The sequence below is a fragment of the Pseudoliparis swirei genome, chromosome 23 (genome assembly GCF_029220125.1).
Source record: "Pseudoliparis swirei isolate HS2019 ecotype Mariana Trench chromosome 23, NWPU_hadal_v1, whole genome shotgun sequence".
Lineage (NCBI taxonomy): Eukaryota > Metazoa > Chordata > Actinopteri > Perciformes > Liparidae > Pseudoliparis > Pseudoliparis swirei.
The window spans coordinates 21,125,052-21,140,967 of NC_079410.1; the positions used below are offsets into that span (position 1 = coordinate 21,125,052).

General features: G+C 41.9%; 1 protein-coding gene across 1 annotated transcript in view; it reads left to right on the forward strand.

Moving 5' to 3' along the window:
* Positions 1-15,484, forward strand: part of prr12b (proline rich 12b) — a 36,891-nt gene extending 21,407 nt beyond the window's left edge. Inside the window, exons 8-16 of the mRNA XM_056407556.1 lie at positions 276-916; positions 1,033-1,149; positions 3,030-3,163; positions 4,926-5,776; positions 8,123-8,242; positions 12,883-12,980; positions 13,130-13,261; positions 13,884-13,979; positions 14,453-15,484. Coding sequence (XP_056263531.1) covers positions 276-916; positions 1,033-1,149; positions 3,030-3,163; positions 4,926-5,776; positions 8,123-8,242; positions 12,883-12,980; positions 13,130-13,261; positions 13,884-13,979; positions 14,453-14,587 — 2,324 coding nt within the window. The 3' untranslated portion in view covers positions 14,588-15,484. The remainder of the gene's footprint in view (positions 1-275; positions 917-1,032; positions 1,150-3,029; positions 3,164-4,925; positions 5,777-8,122; positions 8,243-12,882; positions 12,981-13,129; positions 13,262-13,883; positions 13,980-14,452) is intronic.
* Positions 15,485-15,916: the final 432 nt, after the last annotated feature.

Genomic DNA, 15,916 nt, shown 5'->3' on the forward strand with positions numbered 1-15,916 from the left:
ATGAGAATTCATCCATAAGGAGAGAGAGGAGAGGAGAGGAGAGAGGTGCTCAGTGTATCCTAGACATCCCCCAGCAGCCTCTCAGCCTATAGCAGCGTCTCTAGGTCTGGACCAGGTGAACCTGATTCAGGTCTAACTATAAGACCATCAAGAGGAAAGTCTTCAGTCTACATGAGGGGGCGGAGTCTGCCTCCAGGACTGAAGGTGGAGCTCATAAAAGAGGAGGAGCTTGACACCTGAAGGCTCTTGCTCTGAATCTGTTTTTTCTCTTTCAGATTCTCCATCAGCACCTGTACTCGCTCCTGCGACTCCCTCTCCATCGCCGCCCATCCCCCCCTCCGCTCCGCCCGCATACCTTTCCCCCTCCCCCTCCCCTCCCCCGACTCTCTCGGTACCCTCCCGACTCCAGCAGGACGAGGAGGAGACCGTCCGAACCGGTCCCCTCCCTGAGCGGCAGCAGTCGCCCTACCCGCCAGCTCCGTCTGGTACCTCCCCTCCCCCGCCCGCCTCCCCTCCCCCGCCCGCCTCCCCTCGGCCTACCCCGCCCTCGCCCGTCTCCACCGACCTTCCCCCGGTCCAGTCCGTTCCCCCTCCACCCGCCACCCCTCCCCCATCGTCCGCCGATCAGGCCCGGGAGCCCGAAGCCGAGCAGCCTTCCCCCGCCTCGCCCGCCTCCTCCTCCTCATCCTCCTCCTCCTCCTCGTTCTCTTCGTCATCCTCGCCGCCGCCGTCGCCCCCGACCCCGGAGGAGGCGCCGACGCCTCAGCGTCTCACCTCCCTCCACCTGGCGAAGAAGCAGGCGGACGCCGCCGTCGCCGGGGAGAGCGAGGAGGAGGACAGCGAGAGCGGAGGCGAGGGGATCTTCCGCGAGCGGGACGAGTTTGTGGTGCGGGCCGAGGACATCGGGACTCTTAAAGTGAGTCCACCCCACCCCCCCCCCCCCCACACAGCTCCCAGGACGTATGCACGGCGAATACAATATAAAATACCTTTTTTACGCGAAACTACACTTATCGTTGTTGGCTTCCTCAGCTGGCCTTGCAGACGGGCCGGGAGCCCCCGCCCATCTGGAGGGTGCAGAAGGCTTTGCTCCAGAAGTTCAGCCCAGAGATCAAAGATGGCCAACGGCAGTTCTGTGCAACGAGTAACGTGAGTGTCAGAGCAGACGCCCACCAGATTCAATGAGTAGGGAAGGACATCCGAACTGCTGGTGTGCAGCTCTTCATAGCCCCATGGTCCCAAAAGCATCATCTCATCTTAATCTTTTAGTTTTCTTTACCTGCACAATAAATACCAAACTTCACGTTAACTACTTTTGCTTTGTTTTAATTAAATTGCAGCTTTAAGTATATACTTAAGGGTACAACCCTGTGCAATGCTAGGCTGATGTTTAAAAAAAAAAAATTCGGTCTTAGCTTACAAAAGAGTTAATAATATATATATAAATATAAATATCAATAAATATATATATTAATATATATACATATATATATACACATATATGTATGTACACTACCGTTCAAAAGTTTGGGGTCATCCAGACAATTTCGTGTCTTCCATGAAAACTCACTTATATTTATCAAATGAATTGAAAATTGAATAGAAAATATAGTCAAGACATTGACAAGGTTAGAAATAATGATTAATATTTGAAGTATTAATTTTGTTCTTCAAACTTCAAGCTCAAAGGAAGGCCAGTTGTATAGCTTATATCACCAGCATAACTGTTTTCAGCTGTGCTAACATAATTGCACAAGGGTTTTCTAATCCGATATTAGTCTTCTAAGGCGATTAGCAAACACAATGTACCATTAGAACACTGGAGTGATCGTTGATGGAAATGGGCCTCTATACACCTATGGAGATATTTCATTAGAAACCAGACGTTTCCACCTGGAATAGTCATTTACCACATTAACAATGTATAGTGTGTATTTTTGATTAATGTTATCTTTATTGAAAAAACAGTGCTTTTCTTTGAAAAATAAAGACATTCCTAAGTGACCCCAAACTTTTGAACGGTAGTGTATATATATCGATATATATATATATATATATATATGATATATACAGTATATCAATATATATATATAAATATATATATCAACATATATATATAGATATATCAATATATATAGATATATTGAACAATTATAGCAATTATTGCAATAAGCTAATGGGAATTAAACCTCTGAAATGTTGTCCACATCTATGCATATACACATGGTGGCTTCAAAGTAAAACTACACTAATGCTATTACAGTATAGGTGTATGTAATATCTCTTTTTGTGATATAAGATACTTTTACTTCTGACACTATTTAGCTTTTCTCTGAGACGGACAACATCCGTTTGCTTCCATCTTCTTCTTCTATTTACACACAAATAATGACAGAACAACATTCACAATTGAGGACGTACTTATTTGTGAAGCGTATAAGAGGCACTTGTTGATGCTGTTTTGAGCCGAGTTATTCATTTCTTAAATACAATATCGCAACAAACATCTTTGTCCCCGCTCTAAATCTGAAATACTTGAGTGATTGATACTCGATTATATAGGATGCTCTGAGGACATCACGAGGCTGATTGGTGCCCTCTCATCAGCAGTTTTAGTAAAGAGTAAAATATTCAATATTAAATGTCTGACAATAAGACATACACACTAATGTTTGATGTGTCCCCAGTTTGACTGATTCACACTTTTTTTTTTAATCAATTTTTTTCCAGTTTCACTGAACAAAAAAAGGACACGACAAAACACTGTAAATGACAACAAATAAAAATATTAAGAAATAAAAAATTATAAAATAAAGAATACAAATAGAGAAAACACAGACAGAAGTAGAAAATATACAGTCAATTAATATTCAATTTTTGATCAATTCTTTTCAGGTCAGTTTTGAACATTACTCATCTTTTCCTTGACTGATCCGTACTTATATGCTCTGTAAGTAGTTGAGACTATATCTTTTAGAGAAAACAATACCGTGTTCTGAGTTGTTGTTCTTAAATGTTTCTCCCCTCAGTATCTGGGTTACTTTGGCGATGCCAAAATGCGATACCAGCGTTTGTACATCAAGTTCTTGGAGAACGTCAACAAAAAAGATTACGTCAGAGTTTGCTCTCGGAAGCCGTGGCACAGAGCCGGCCTCGCCCTGAGGTGAGTTTATGATTATTAATCCACTGACATGAACTGAAAAGTGATACAAAGCTACAAAACAAACTGATCTGAAGCAAACTCAGTGAGATGTTTGTCATATTCTTTTATTCTTATTATATATTATCTTCATTTGAAAGAGACCATGTACAGTTAAAACATGAATGTCACCATTTGATGCTCTGGACCAGATTGTAGCTACAGCTACTTTGCATCTGTAGTCCCTGGACAGACCATAATAAACATAAAACAAAAACAAACATAAATATTAACAAAGACTAAACAATAATAAATTAAAAAATAACAAACACAACACAATAACACACATGAAACAATATCAAACACAAAACAATAACAAACGGCACAGTAAGAACAGTATTGTGGTAAAAAGTACACACAATGCGAAGCTACAATACAGCACATTAAAAGTAAGTAATATAAACCATTAAAAGTAACTAATACATACTATTAAAAGTAAGTAATACATAGTATTAGAAGTAAGTAATAAAAAACATTCAAAGTATGTAAGAAATACTATTAAAGGGAAGTAATAAAACCATTAAAAGTAAGTAATAAAAAACATTAAAAGTAAGTAATAAAAAACATTAAAAGTAAGTAATGAAAACCATTAAATGTAACTAATACATATTATTTGAAGTAAGTAATAAAAACAATTAATAGTAAGTAATAAAAAAACATTAAAAGTAACTAATGCATAGTATTAAAAGTAAGTAATAAAAACCATTAAAGGAAAGTAATGAAAACCATTTAAAGTTAGTAATGAAAAACCATTAAAGTAAGTAATAAAAAACATTAAAGGAAGTAATAAAAAACATTAAAAGCAAGTAATACATACTATTAAAAGTAAGTAATACATACTATTAAAAGTATATAATAAAAACCATTACAATTAAGTAATAAATACTATTAAAAGTAAGTAATAAATACTATTAAAAGTAAGTAATAAAAACCATTAAAAGTAAGTAATAAAAAACATTACAAGTAATAAAAAACATTAAAATTAACTAAAATAAAACATTAAAGGAAGTAATAACAAACATTAAAAGTAATTAATAAAAAGCATTAATCGTAAGTAATAAAAAACATTGAAAGTAACTAATACATACAATTGCAAGTAAGTAATACATATTATTAAAAGTAAGTAATACATATAATTAGAAGTAATAAAAACAATTAAAAGTAAGTTATAAAACACATTAAAAGCAAGTAATAAACCATTAAAATTAAGTCATAAAAAACATTAAAGTAAGTCATAAAAAACATTAAAGTAAGTAGTAAAAACCATTACAAGTAAGTAATAAAAACTATTAAAAGCAAATAATACATACTATTAAAAGTAAGTAATAAAAACCATTAAAAGTAACTAATAATAACAATTAAAAGCAAGTAATAAACCATTAAAAGTAAGTAATAAAAACAATTAAAAGTAAGTTATAAAACACATTAAAAGCAAGTAATAAACCATAAAAAGTAAGTAATAAAAAACATTAAAGTAAGTCATAAAAACCATTACAAGTAAGTAATAAAAACATTAAAAGTAACTGATAAAAAAAATGTAAGTAATTAATAAAAAAAATTAAAAGTAACTAATACAAATTAAAAGTAATTAATAAAAACCATTAAAGTAAGTATTAGGAGCCATAATAATGTATCTCGATGAGAACAACGCTAACTGGTTTTAATTGATTTGAGATCGGCTGGCTTCCTTCACTCTGGGCTTCTTTGTGCTCTCATTGATTGGCAGGCGCCAGTCACTACCGCATCCCTCTACTCACAATCAAACCCCACCTCGGGGGGAAAGAGGGGACAAGGAGAGACAGAAAGAGAGGGAGATGAAGGAGCAGAGAGAACGAGAACAAAGAGAGAGGGAGCACAGGGAGAAAGTAGAGAAGGAACACAAGGAGAGAGAAGAAAAAGAGAAGGACAAACGGGACAAGGAGCAGAAGGAGAGGGAAAGGAAAGAACATGAGAACGCGGAGAAAGAAAGAGAGGACAGAGAGCAAAAGGAAAGGGAACGAGTGGAGAAGGAGCAGAAAGACGGGGAGAGGAGGGAGAAGGAGAGAGAGTTGAAAGAGAGAAGGAATAGGGAGCAGAGAGAGAATGAGAAACAGGATAGAGAGAGGAAAGAAAGGGAGAGGCAGGAGAGGGAGCTGAGCGAGAGAGGGAAAATGGAGAGGGAGGAGAGACAGCAACAAGAGAGGGAGAAGCAAGAGAGGGAGAGAACTGATAAAGAGAGGGAAAGGGAGTGTCGAGAAAAAGAGAAACAAGAGAGGGAGCGGAAGGAGAAAGAAGAGAGGGAGCAGAAAGAAAAGGATGGAAGGGAGAGGGAAAAAGAGAAAGAGAGACAAAGGGGTCACGAGAAGGAGAAGATGGCGAGAGAGGAGCAGGAGAGGAGAGAGGGCACAGTGGAGTTTGCCAGGTTGAAGGAGGAAAAGAGAGGAGGAGGAGGAGGAGAAAAGAAGATGGATTGTCAGCCCAGAGCCAAGACCTCAAAGGACAAGGCGGAGCCTCCTCCCAATAAGAGGAAGAAGTGGCTGAAGGAGGTGCCCTCCTCTTCCTCCGAGTCCGACTCCTCCCGACCCAGCGATGACGAAGGTCAGCTGTTCTGTGGTCAGGGGTCAGAGGGTGAAGCTGCGTTCACAACAAAAGCGTTGCGAATATGTTTTGAATATTCGCAACGTTTTACTCGCGTGAGTTTACTCGCTTCAGAGGGGGCGGGGCTTAGAGGGGGCGGGGCTTATCTCCGTGGCTTTACTTCATCCACCATGAAGAACTAACCACTAGTTCTGCTTCATACTCGTTGAGGACATCCCACACACGTCGGAACATCTGACGCCCTCGTGTTTGGGTTCACGACATTAATATCATATATATATATTAGGGCTGTCAATCGATTTAAAAAAATTTACTAATTAATCGCACATTTTGAAATTCATTAATCGCGATTAATCGCAGTTAAAAGTTAAAAGTTCATTCTTTTTAAAGACCAAACTTCACACAGAGCTGTGTTTTCAAAGAGGCTCCTACCTATAAAGTGCCAGCGAGGTATTTAATATTGTGGATGATAAATTGTTTCTTCAGTGAAACATCAGATTAGTAAAAAAAAAGAAGTATATTGAGACCCCATTGGTCCTGTCATCTTTAACACTGAACAGCAGAACCAGTGGCCTTGGTAACTGACTGACATTCACATATGTCACGTTAACCCTCTGGAGGCTGGGCTCATTTTATACATTTTACAAAAAAAATTAAATTCACCTTTTAAAGGCGTTTGCATATGACACATACCCACGTGTTATACATCAAACATTCCAGAACAATCTCAGCTCTATTCAATGAGGCTCATTGTCCTCGCGCCCTGTTATCTGCTCTCTAACTTACAGGCTGCTATAGAGCCTCACCTGTGTGGTGGGAGGTCCTTTGTGATTTACTGAGTGTTCATTGGTTGTTTTTCCCCCAAAATGTTGACCGACAAACGGATTGACCAATCACGGTGAAGGTTTCGTGTGTCGAGTTCTTTCCGCGCCGCGTCACCCGACACGTCGCCCCTCCGTTCCTCTGTGTATCAGAGGGGGAGACGGGAGGAAGGAGGAGCAGGAGGAAACCCGACTGATTCATCCACGAGTTTAAACTGATTTCTGCTCCTTATTTTTGCGGAGAAATAATTGTTTTAAAAACGGAAACAGTGTTAAACCGTACTGCCGCGGCTTGACACTCGGTTTGAGTGTAAAAACTTCAACGAACACCGGAAGTAAACAAAGTTGCGTTAATTGCGTTAAAATATTTTAGTGCGTTAACGCGGCCAAATTAATCGCATAGATTAACACGTTAACGCTGACAGCCCTAATATATATATATATATATATATATATTTATACTAGTGCTGTGAAAAATAACGCGTTAACTCAGTTAATTAAATTACAGGTTTAACTAGTTTTTTTTTTTAACGCATGCGCAGAATGAGCTTCCAATCCGTCTGTTGTTGGTCGTCTCGAACCAGCAGCATGTCATTCTGTCTCTACGTGTCGCGTTAACACGACTCCGATCTCCGTCTCGCGCGCCGCAGAGTTCAGATGCCGGCGTGTGCGCGCACATCGGGACGAAAAAAAGTCACTTGCACCCCCCCCCTCGTCCCCCGTCAACAACTCTTCTCTCGGCTCGCGCGGCAGAGCTCCGATGCTGGCGCGCGCACTGGTGAGCAATGCAGGGCTCTCAAGTGTCACGCATTGAGCGTGAGACTCACGCATTTCGGTCTTAACTCCCGCACTCCCGCCACACATCGTATTTCTCACGCTGAAAAAAACTCTCGGCTCTTTAATGTTTTAATGCAGGGGTGTTCAATATGTCGATCGCGGTCGCCGCAGAGCTTCGATGCCGGCGCGCGCATCGCTCTGTCGCACGAGCCGAGAATTGTTGACGGGGGGGGGGGGGGGGGTAGACGAAAATTACAGGGTGACCGAGCGGCCAGCTACTCAACGAATAGACGGTGCGAGCGCAACGCACCAACATTTTTTTTAGGAGCACCGAAGACCCATTTTGACCGAGGAAAAACCCTGAATGTATATGGATTAATCATGATTAATCCACAGAAACCTGTGATTAACCTGATTAAAAATTGTAATCGTTTCACAGCCCTAATTTATACGTGACATCACCCGTAGGCTCAGACAGCTCGGTCACTTTCACCGACGACGTCTGAATGACCGAAACTGAAATTAGAGCAGCAGCAGCCAATTAGATTCACCAACGGTGGAGCGTCTCAATGCTGATTGGCTTTCGCAACTCGGGCGTCGGCAATATTTCAATTTGAGGCGAATGAGGCTAATTTTTTGCGCCGCACAATCCGCGTCATTCGCAACCCCTCGCGTCTGTAGGCTACGTTGACTTTGCATGGGGTCTACATTAGGGTCCAGGCCCTCAGTTTGGTTTCTTGTGTCGTAGGACCGGTGCGGGGTGGAGTCAACAGCAGAGCCATGAGGGAGATCTTCAGGAGCTACGTGGAGATGCTGGTCAGTACTGCACTGGACCCGGACATGATCCAAGCCCTGGAGGACACCGATGGTGAGCACTCCCATGGAGGAGCACGGGTGGATGAGTTGAGAATTTCAATTAAATAAATCAAAAGTAAGCAGAAGAGGAGTCGTACACAATAACCTTATACAAGTTAACACAATTATTTCAGCAGTGCAACAAAATAGGTCTATTAAATGTGGTCTCCTAAATATTCGATCTCTGTCATCTAAAGCTGTGTTACTGAATGATTTAATATCAGATAATCACATTGATTTATGTTGCCTAACTGAAACCTGGCTGAGCCATGAAGAATATGTCTGCCTGAATGAATCGACTCCTCCAAGTCATATTAATACTCACATTCCTCGAGGCACCGGTCGAGGAGGTGGAGTAGCAGCCATCTTTGAATCGAGCCTATTAATTAATCCTCAACCAAAATTACACTACACCTCATTTGAAAGCCTTGTTCTTAGTCTTTCACATCCAACCTGGAAAACACTACAGCCAATTCGATTTGTGATTCTGTACCGCCACCAGGTCCATATTCAGAGTTTATATCTGAATTCTCAGAATTTATATCAAGTTTGGTTCTTAAAACCGATAAAGTTATTATTGTTGGAGATTTTAATATCCATGTGGATGTTGATAATGATTGCCTTAGTGCTGCATTCATCTCCTTGTTGGACTCGATTGGCTTCTGTCAGAGAGTACAGAAACCCACTCACAGCTTTGGCCACACGCTTGATCTTGTTCTTACTTATGGCGTTGACATTGAGCATTTGAACGTCTTCCCACAGAATCCTCTTCTGTCAGACCACAACCTCATAACTTTTGAATTTATACTACCGGAGTGTACTCCGTTAGTCAAAAGTTTCTACACTAGATGTCTAACTGATAGTGCTGTAGCTAAATTTAGAAGCGATTCCTTCTGTATTTGATTCGATACCACGTCTCAATATAACAGAGGACTCCTGGTCTAACTTTAGTCCGTCCCAGATTGATCATCTTGTTGACAGTGCCATAGGCTCTCTGAGAATGACACTGGACTCGATAGCCCTCTGAAGAAGAAGACAGTGAGGAAGAGGAGGTTTGCTCCTGGTATAACCCTCAGACCCGCAAACTGAAGCAAACGTCACGAAAGCTTGAACGCATATGGCGTTCAACTAATCTCGAAGAATCCCGCTTAGTTTGTCGAGATAGTCTTAAAACATATAAGAAGGCCCTCCGTAATGCCAGAGCAGCCTATTACTCATCAATAATAGAAAAAAATAAAACAACCCCAGGTTTCTCTTTAGCACTGTAGCCAGGCTGACAGAGAGTCACAGCTCTGTGGAGCCGAGCATTCCTATAAACCTTAGTGGTAATGACTTTATGAACTTCTTTAATGAAAAGATTTTAACTATTAGGGACAAGATTAATAATCTCTTGCCCATAACCAGTGCCAATCTGTCCTCAAGTGGAATGGCCTTGGAAACCGCTGTATGCCCTGGTGTATATTTGGAGGATTTTCTCCTATCAACCGTGACCAATTATTTTCAACGGTTTCTACTTCGAACACGTCTACCTGTCTCTTGGACCCCATCCCGACGAGGCTGCTTAAAGACGTTTTGCCTTTAATTGGCGGCTCTCTATTAGATATTATCAATGTGTCTCTGCTAACAGGCCACGTACCACACTCCTTCAAGGTGGCTGTTATTAAACCTCTCCTGAAGAAGCCCACTCTGGATCCAGAGGTATTGGCTAACTACAGACCGATCTCTAACCTCCCTTCCTCTCCAAGATCCTTGAGAAAGTGGTCGCAAATCAGTTGTCGACTTTCTACATCATAATAGTTTATTTGAGAAATTTCAATCAGGATTTAGAAAACACCACAGCACCGAGGCGGCACTGGTGAAAATTACAAATGACCTCTTAATGGCAGCAGATAAAGGACTCCTCTCTGTCCTGGTCTTGTTAGACCTTAGTGCTGCATTCGACACCATTGACCATGACATCCTGTTACAGAGACTGGAGCAGTCGATTGGCATTTCAGGCACGGCACTAATTTGGTTTAAATCCTATTTATCAGATCGATCTCAGTTTGTATTTGTAAACGATGACGCCTCGATAACCACCAACGTTAATCACGGAGTTCCACAAGGTTCTGTGCTTGGACCAATTTTATTTACCTTATACATGCTTCCTTTGGGCAATATTATCAGGAAACACTCCATAAACTTTCATTGTTATGCAGATGACACTCAACTATATTTATCGATAAAACCAGAGGAGAGCAACCAACTCTGTAAAATTCAAGCATGTCTTAAAGACATAAAAACATGGATGACCTGCAACTTCTTGATGTTAAACTCAGACAAAACCGAAGTAATTTTAATCGGCCCTGAGCACCTCAGAGATCAATTATCTGGTGATGTGGATTCTGTAGACGGCATTGCCCTGGCATCCAACACCACTGTAAAGAATCTTGGCGTTATCTTTGATCGGGACTTGTCCTTTAACTCCCACGTAAAGCAAATCTCAAGGACTGCATTCTTTCATCTACGTAATATTTCAAAAATCAGGCACATCTTGTCTCAAAAGATGCAGAAAAATTGGTTCACGTTCGTTACTTGAGACTGGATTACTGCAACTCCTTATTAGCAGGCTGCTCTAATAAATCTCTTAGGTCCCTCCAGTTGATCCAGAATGCTGCAGCTCGTGTTCTCACTAAAACTAAGAAAAGAGATCACATCACTCCTGCACTAGCTGCTCTGCACTGGCTCCCAGTAAAATCAAGAATCACTTTTAAAATTCTTCTCTTAACCTACAAAGCCTTGATTGGTGATGCTCCATCATATCTTAAGGAGCTTGTCGTACCATATTGCCCCACTAGAGAGCTACGCTCACTAAATGCGGACTACTTGTAGTTCCTAGAGTCTTAAAAAGTAGAATGGGAGCCAGAGCCTTTAGTTATCAAGCTCCTCTTTTATGGAACCAGCTTCCAATTTCAGTCCGGGAGGCAGACACAGTCACCTCGTTTAAGAGTAGACTTAAGACCTTCCTCTTTGACAGAGCTTATAGTTAGGGCTGAATCAGGTTCACCTGGTCCAGCCCCTTGATATGCTGCTATAGGCTTATAGCTGCCGGAGGACGTTTTAGGATGCACTGAGTACCTATCTCCTCTTTTTTCTCTCCTTAAGGATGAATTTTCATCTCTCAATCACACGTTACTAACTCTGCTTTCTCCCGGAAGTCCTTTTGACTTTCGTCTCATGGGGTCATCGGACCCTATGAGACGGCATAGATCCTATCTGCCTGATGGATCGTCTGGGTCGTGGAATTCCTGCTCATGACTACGCCACTGTCCTGTTGAGACTCCGCCCTCCTCCTCCCCACCGCCATCTGCCTGATGGATCGTGGAGGTCTCCATCGTGGAATATGCCTACTATGAACTATTCATACACTCTGTCATATTCATTGAATGTATTTTAACTCTAAATCTGTCCTTCTGTACACATTACATCTATTGCATCTGTCCATCCTAGGAGAGGGATCCTCCTCTGTTGCTCTCCTGCAGGTTTCTTCCTTTTTTCCCCTGAAGGGTTATTTGGGAGTTTTTCCTGGTCCGATGTGAGGTTTTGGGGCAGGGATGTCTATGTGTACAGATTGTAAAGCACTCCGAGACAAATTTGTAATTTGTGAAATTGGGCTATACAAATAAACTGAATTGAATTGAATTGAAAAGAGATGAAGGGGCACTTCCCCCCATTCTCAGTGTAATACCTGATCACCACACCTTTCAAGGCCCACACAGTCAAAGTGAAGATTGCATTATCAGGGGACCAGGTGAACCTGGTTCAGGTCTAACTATAAGACCATCAAGAGGAAAGTCTTCTGTCTACATGAGGGGACTGTGTCTGCCTCCAGGACTGAAGGTGGAGCTGGTTTCATAAAACCATGAACCACTTGAGTTTGTTTTTTCAGTCTTTCACACGGTTCTTTTGGGTCCTCTCCACTCTGGAAACACCATCTGTTTCTTCTGTGATCTAATGTTTTGAACAGATTGTTTTGGGTTTTCAGAGTATTGTGTTTGTGGTCATAGTTCAGGGCAACATAAGTGATCAACCTCCTCTTCTCTCCTGAAGGAGATCTCTTCAACAGTATCTATCGATCCATCCATCTACCTACCTACCTATCTACATACCTACCTATCTACCTACCTACCTACCTATCTACATACCTATCTACATATCTACATACCTTTCTACCTACCTATCTACCTACCTACATTCCTACCTACCTTCCTACCTTCCTACCTTTCCATCTAGCTACCTACCTATCTACCTTCCTTTCTACCTACCTACATTCCTTCCTACCTACCTTCCTACTTTTCTACCTTCCTACCTTTCTATCTACCTACCTACCTTACCACCTTCCTACATTTCTACCTTCATACCTTTCTATCTACCTACCTTCCTATCTACCTTGCTACCTACCTACTTACCTATGTGCTGATCAACTAGGTGAGGAGAAAACCTCTTCACTTCCACTTTCAACATCCTTTGCAGGTCTCTCATGATAATAGGCAGAGATAGTAATGATATACCTTTATTCACTGAAATGATAATCGCATAATGATAATAGCATTGATAATAGGCATTGATTTGGGAATCACTGTAAATGAGTGTTCTACTACTTTAACTCCTCAGATGAGTTGTACCTCCCACCCATGAGGAAAGTCGATAGTCTGCTCGGGGAACAGAAGAAGAAGTTGTTGAGGAGAGTCACCATGAGTGTTCAGCACCAGGTAAACCTACACGTCCTTCTACCTGGTTTTCTCAGACCACAGTCTGTTAGAAGTGACCGTCTGTGGCTGGTGGAGGGATGTGAAACCAATCGAGACTGTAGAGAGCTGTATTCATGCCTTTTGATTGCGTTCTGCTTTCCTCTCTCCAGGAGGCTCTACATATATTCCCCAAAATGATGGCAGACCCCCTGGAATCTGGAGCTGTCAAAGTTCACCTGGGTGGGGAGGGGTACAACCGCAAAACCCTCAACCGGGTCAAGAGGAGTATCCCTAAGCAACAGGTCAGAGAGAACCCCCTTCCATCGAGTAATCCTTCCCAATGAGTATCAGCACGACAACTGCTACTGGCAGGACAGCAGCTCACCAACCGTGAAGCAGTACAGAGGGCTGCCAGATGATCAGGATAGTTACGATTCTTCCCTTTTCAGAGTATTATGATTATTTACCTGGAATATATATCTCCTGTTCATTCTTAGTTCACTGTTCTGTCGAGTTTGAGCTATTTGTGGTGTAAATTGGCACGATGCCATTTAGAATCGATGTGATCTAGATCTGTTGAGATCTTGACATTGTTAGGTGCTGTCTATACACACATTTCTGCTTATGGTACATCCTAAAGACAGGACTGCCCCCCCCCCCCCCCCCCCGACTTTGAGGGGTGTATGACATCATTATAACTGTGGGGGAAAGCCATATGTTTCACTCCTCTGAAGCAGCATATGGATTCAGGTCTCATGGTCTCTGTAAAGGCTTGAGAAACATCCCAATGATGTGCTGTTGTTGTTTTATCCTGATGTGTCTTTCAGAGTACAAAGGAAAGGTTTTCTATGGTGAATGGCTTCAATAATCAGTAGTGCTTTGTCATAATGGTGGACAAATGGACCTTTTCTACTTTTTTATTAGGATCTAAAGCTCTCGATTGAAACTTGCCGGATATACAGTCTGTATCATTCCCTCCACCACTACAAGTACCACACATTCCTGCACTGCAAGAAGGAGGTAAGGATGTCTAGGTCAATGCTAAATGTATTTAGGTCATAGTTTGGCGCCAGTATACCCCATCTATGTGGCATATTTGAGGGAGGAAAAGTGCTGATCGGGTTAAGATAATAATGGATCTTTGCTTTATTCATATCTTCTTTGTTCCCCTTGTAACAAGCTACACACTCTCAGCATTCATGCTGGCACAAGTGTGACACATGGATTCTAAATGTTGTTCATGTTATCCAGCTGTAAACCACATTTCTTGTGTTTTCTGGACCCAAAGCTAAAGTTAGCTTTAGTTTAGAGCTAACGGCTAATCCCTCATTTCGATTGGCATTTCAATTTTCTGGTAAAATGTGTCTATGATGTCGATGTTCTATGTTAAAATGCTGGTCTAGTCAACAAAGGGAATAGTTAGAACTGTAGTCCACTGTCTTGTGACTGTGGTCTCGCAGTCATTTGAACGCGGCTTGTTGCTTCCTGCCCAGACGGATAGCATCGAGCAGGCGGCGGAGGACCCCGGCCAGGAGGAGGTGGTGCAGCAGTGCATGGCGAACCAGAGCTGGCTGGAGAGCCTCTTTACCGCCTTCATGGAACTGCTTAGCCTCAGTGCCAAGGCCTGAAGGAGCCACCACACTCACACACCCACCTGCAGTATTGAGAATACAGAGGCATCCATTTGTGAAACAAAAGGACGGCGCTGCCGAGCAGCGTACGGATGCTTCGGAGTGAGACGACCGTCGGTTTGTTTGTCTGAGAGTTAACTTTTAAAGCGTTTTCTTATTAAGTACCTCTTTTATTTCAAGAAAAGTATTGACCGATGGAGGGAGTGCACTACGTGAATGTGATGGATTTTCCATAAGACAAAAAAAGGTATCGGCACTACAAAAGAGTTCTTTAAGACCTACAGAGTATTGAGAGACATACGCGAGATGTCTATAAGTAATAACTACTATGTTTTGGTTTAATTTCTACAAGGACATTTCCAAATATGACCGTTCTTAGATGGGATTGTTTGCTGTTAATGTTGAAGAAAAATGTTTTAAAAGGGATATACATGAGATAGCCCGCCTGCTATAGTTGCGTGAGACGGAGGTGAGGTTAAAAAGGACTATCGTATGGTCTCTCTCTTCTACCAGCCTCAGTTAGACAGAGTTGATTGAGGGGAAATGTATTTAAAAAAAACTAAGCTGTGTTCTTTCCGTTTGTTCTTCAAAAGACGACGAGAGAGAGGATTTAATGCCTGTAAGACGATGAATGAAAAAATAAAGCACGACTGTCTTAACGGAAGTGTGAGGTGAAATGATCCAAAATGTCAGTGTTTAATGTCAGTCATTTTTATCTGTTTGTTGTTGATTGATATTTCCTATTCTTTGACCTCTCAGAGGATATTCTCTGTTGTTCTGATGTGTGTGTATATAATGTACAGCTACTTCATTCTCTAGTTTTCAGTTGATCTTCTGTACATGAAATTCCCGTATTTGACATAATGAAATAAAAGTGTTCAAATGACATAAGAAGTGGATGTGAGCTGATTCAGAGACGCTGCACTAAAGACACAGTGTGCACACACAGTCACCTCAGAGCCTTCAGGTATCAAGCTCTCGTAGCTGGAAGCGGAAGTCTTTCAGACGTAACGGTAACTTCATCGGTGAAAGTGACCGAGCTGAGTGAGCCTACGGGTGATGTCATGAACCCAAACACGAGGGCGTTAGTGTGTGGGACGTCCACAACAAGTATAAAGCAGAACTAGTGGTAGGTAAATTATTCCGTGGTGGATGAGAGATGATAACGGTATTTACGGAGACGAGACACGGAGATAAGCCCCGCCCCTCACGGAGCGTCTTGACGCTTATGGTGAGAACACGGCGAATGTTTTAGGCGACGCGAAAAATCGCTTCACTTTTGGTGTGAACGCACCTTTACAGTTCTGTCTGTTGATGTGCTGAGCC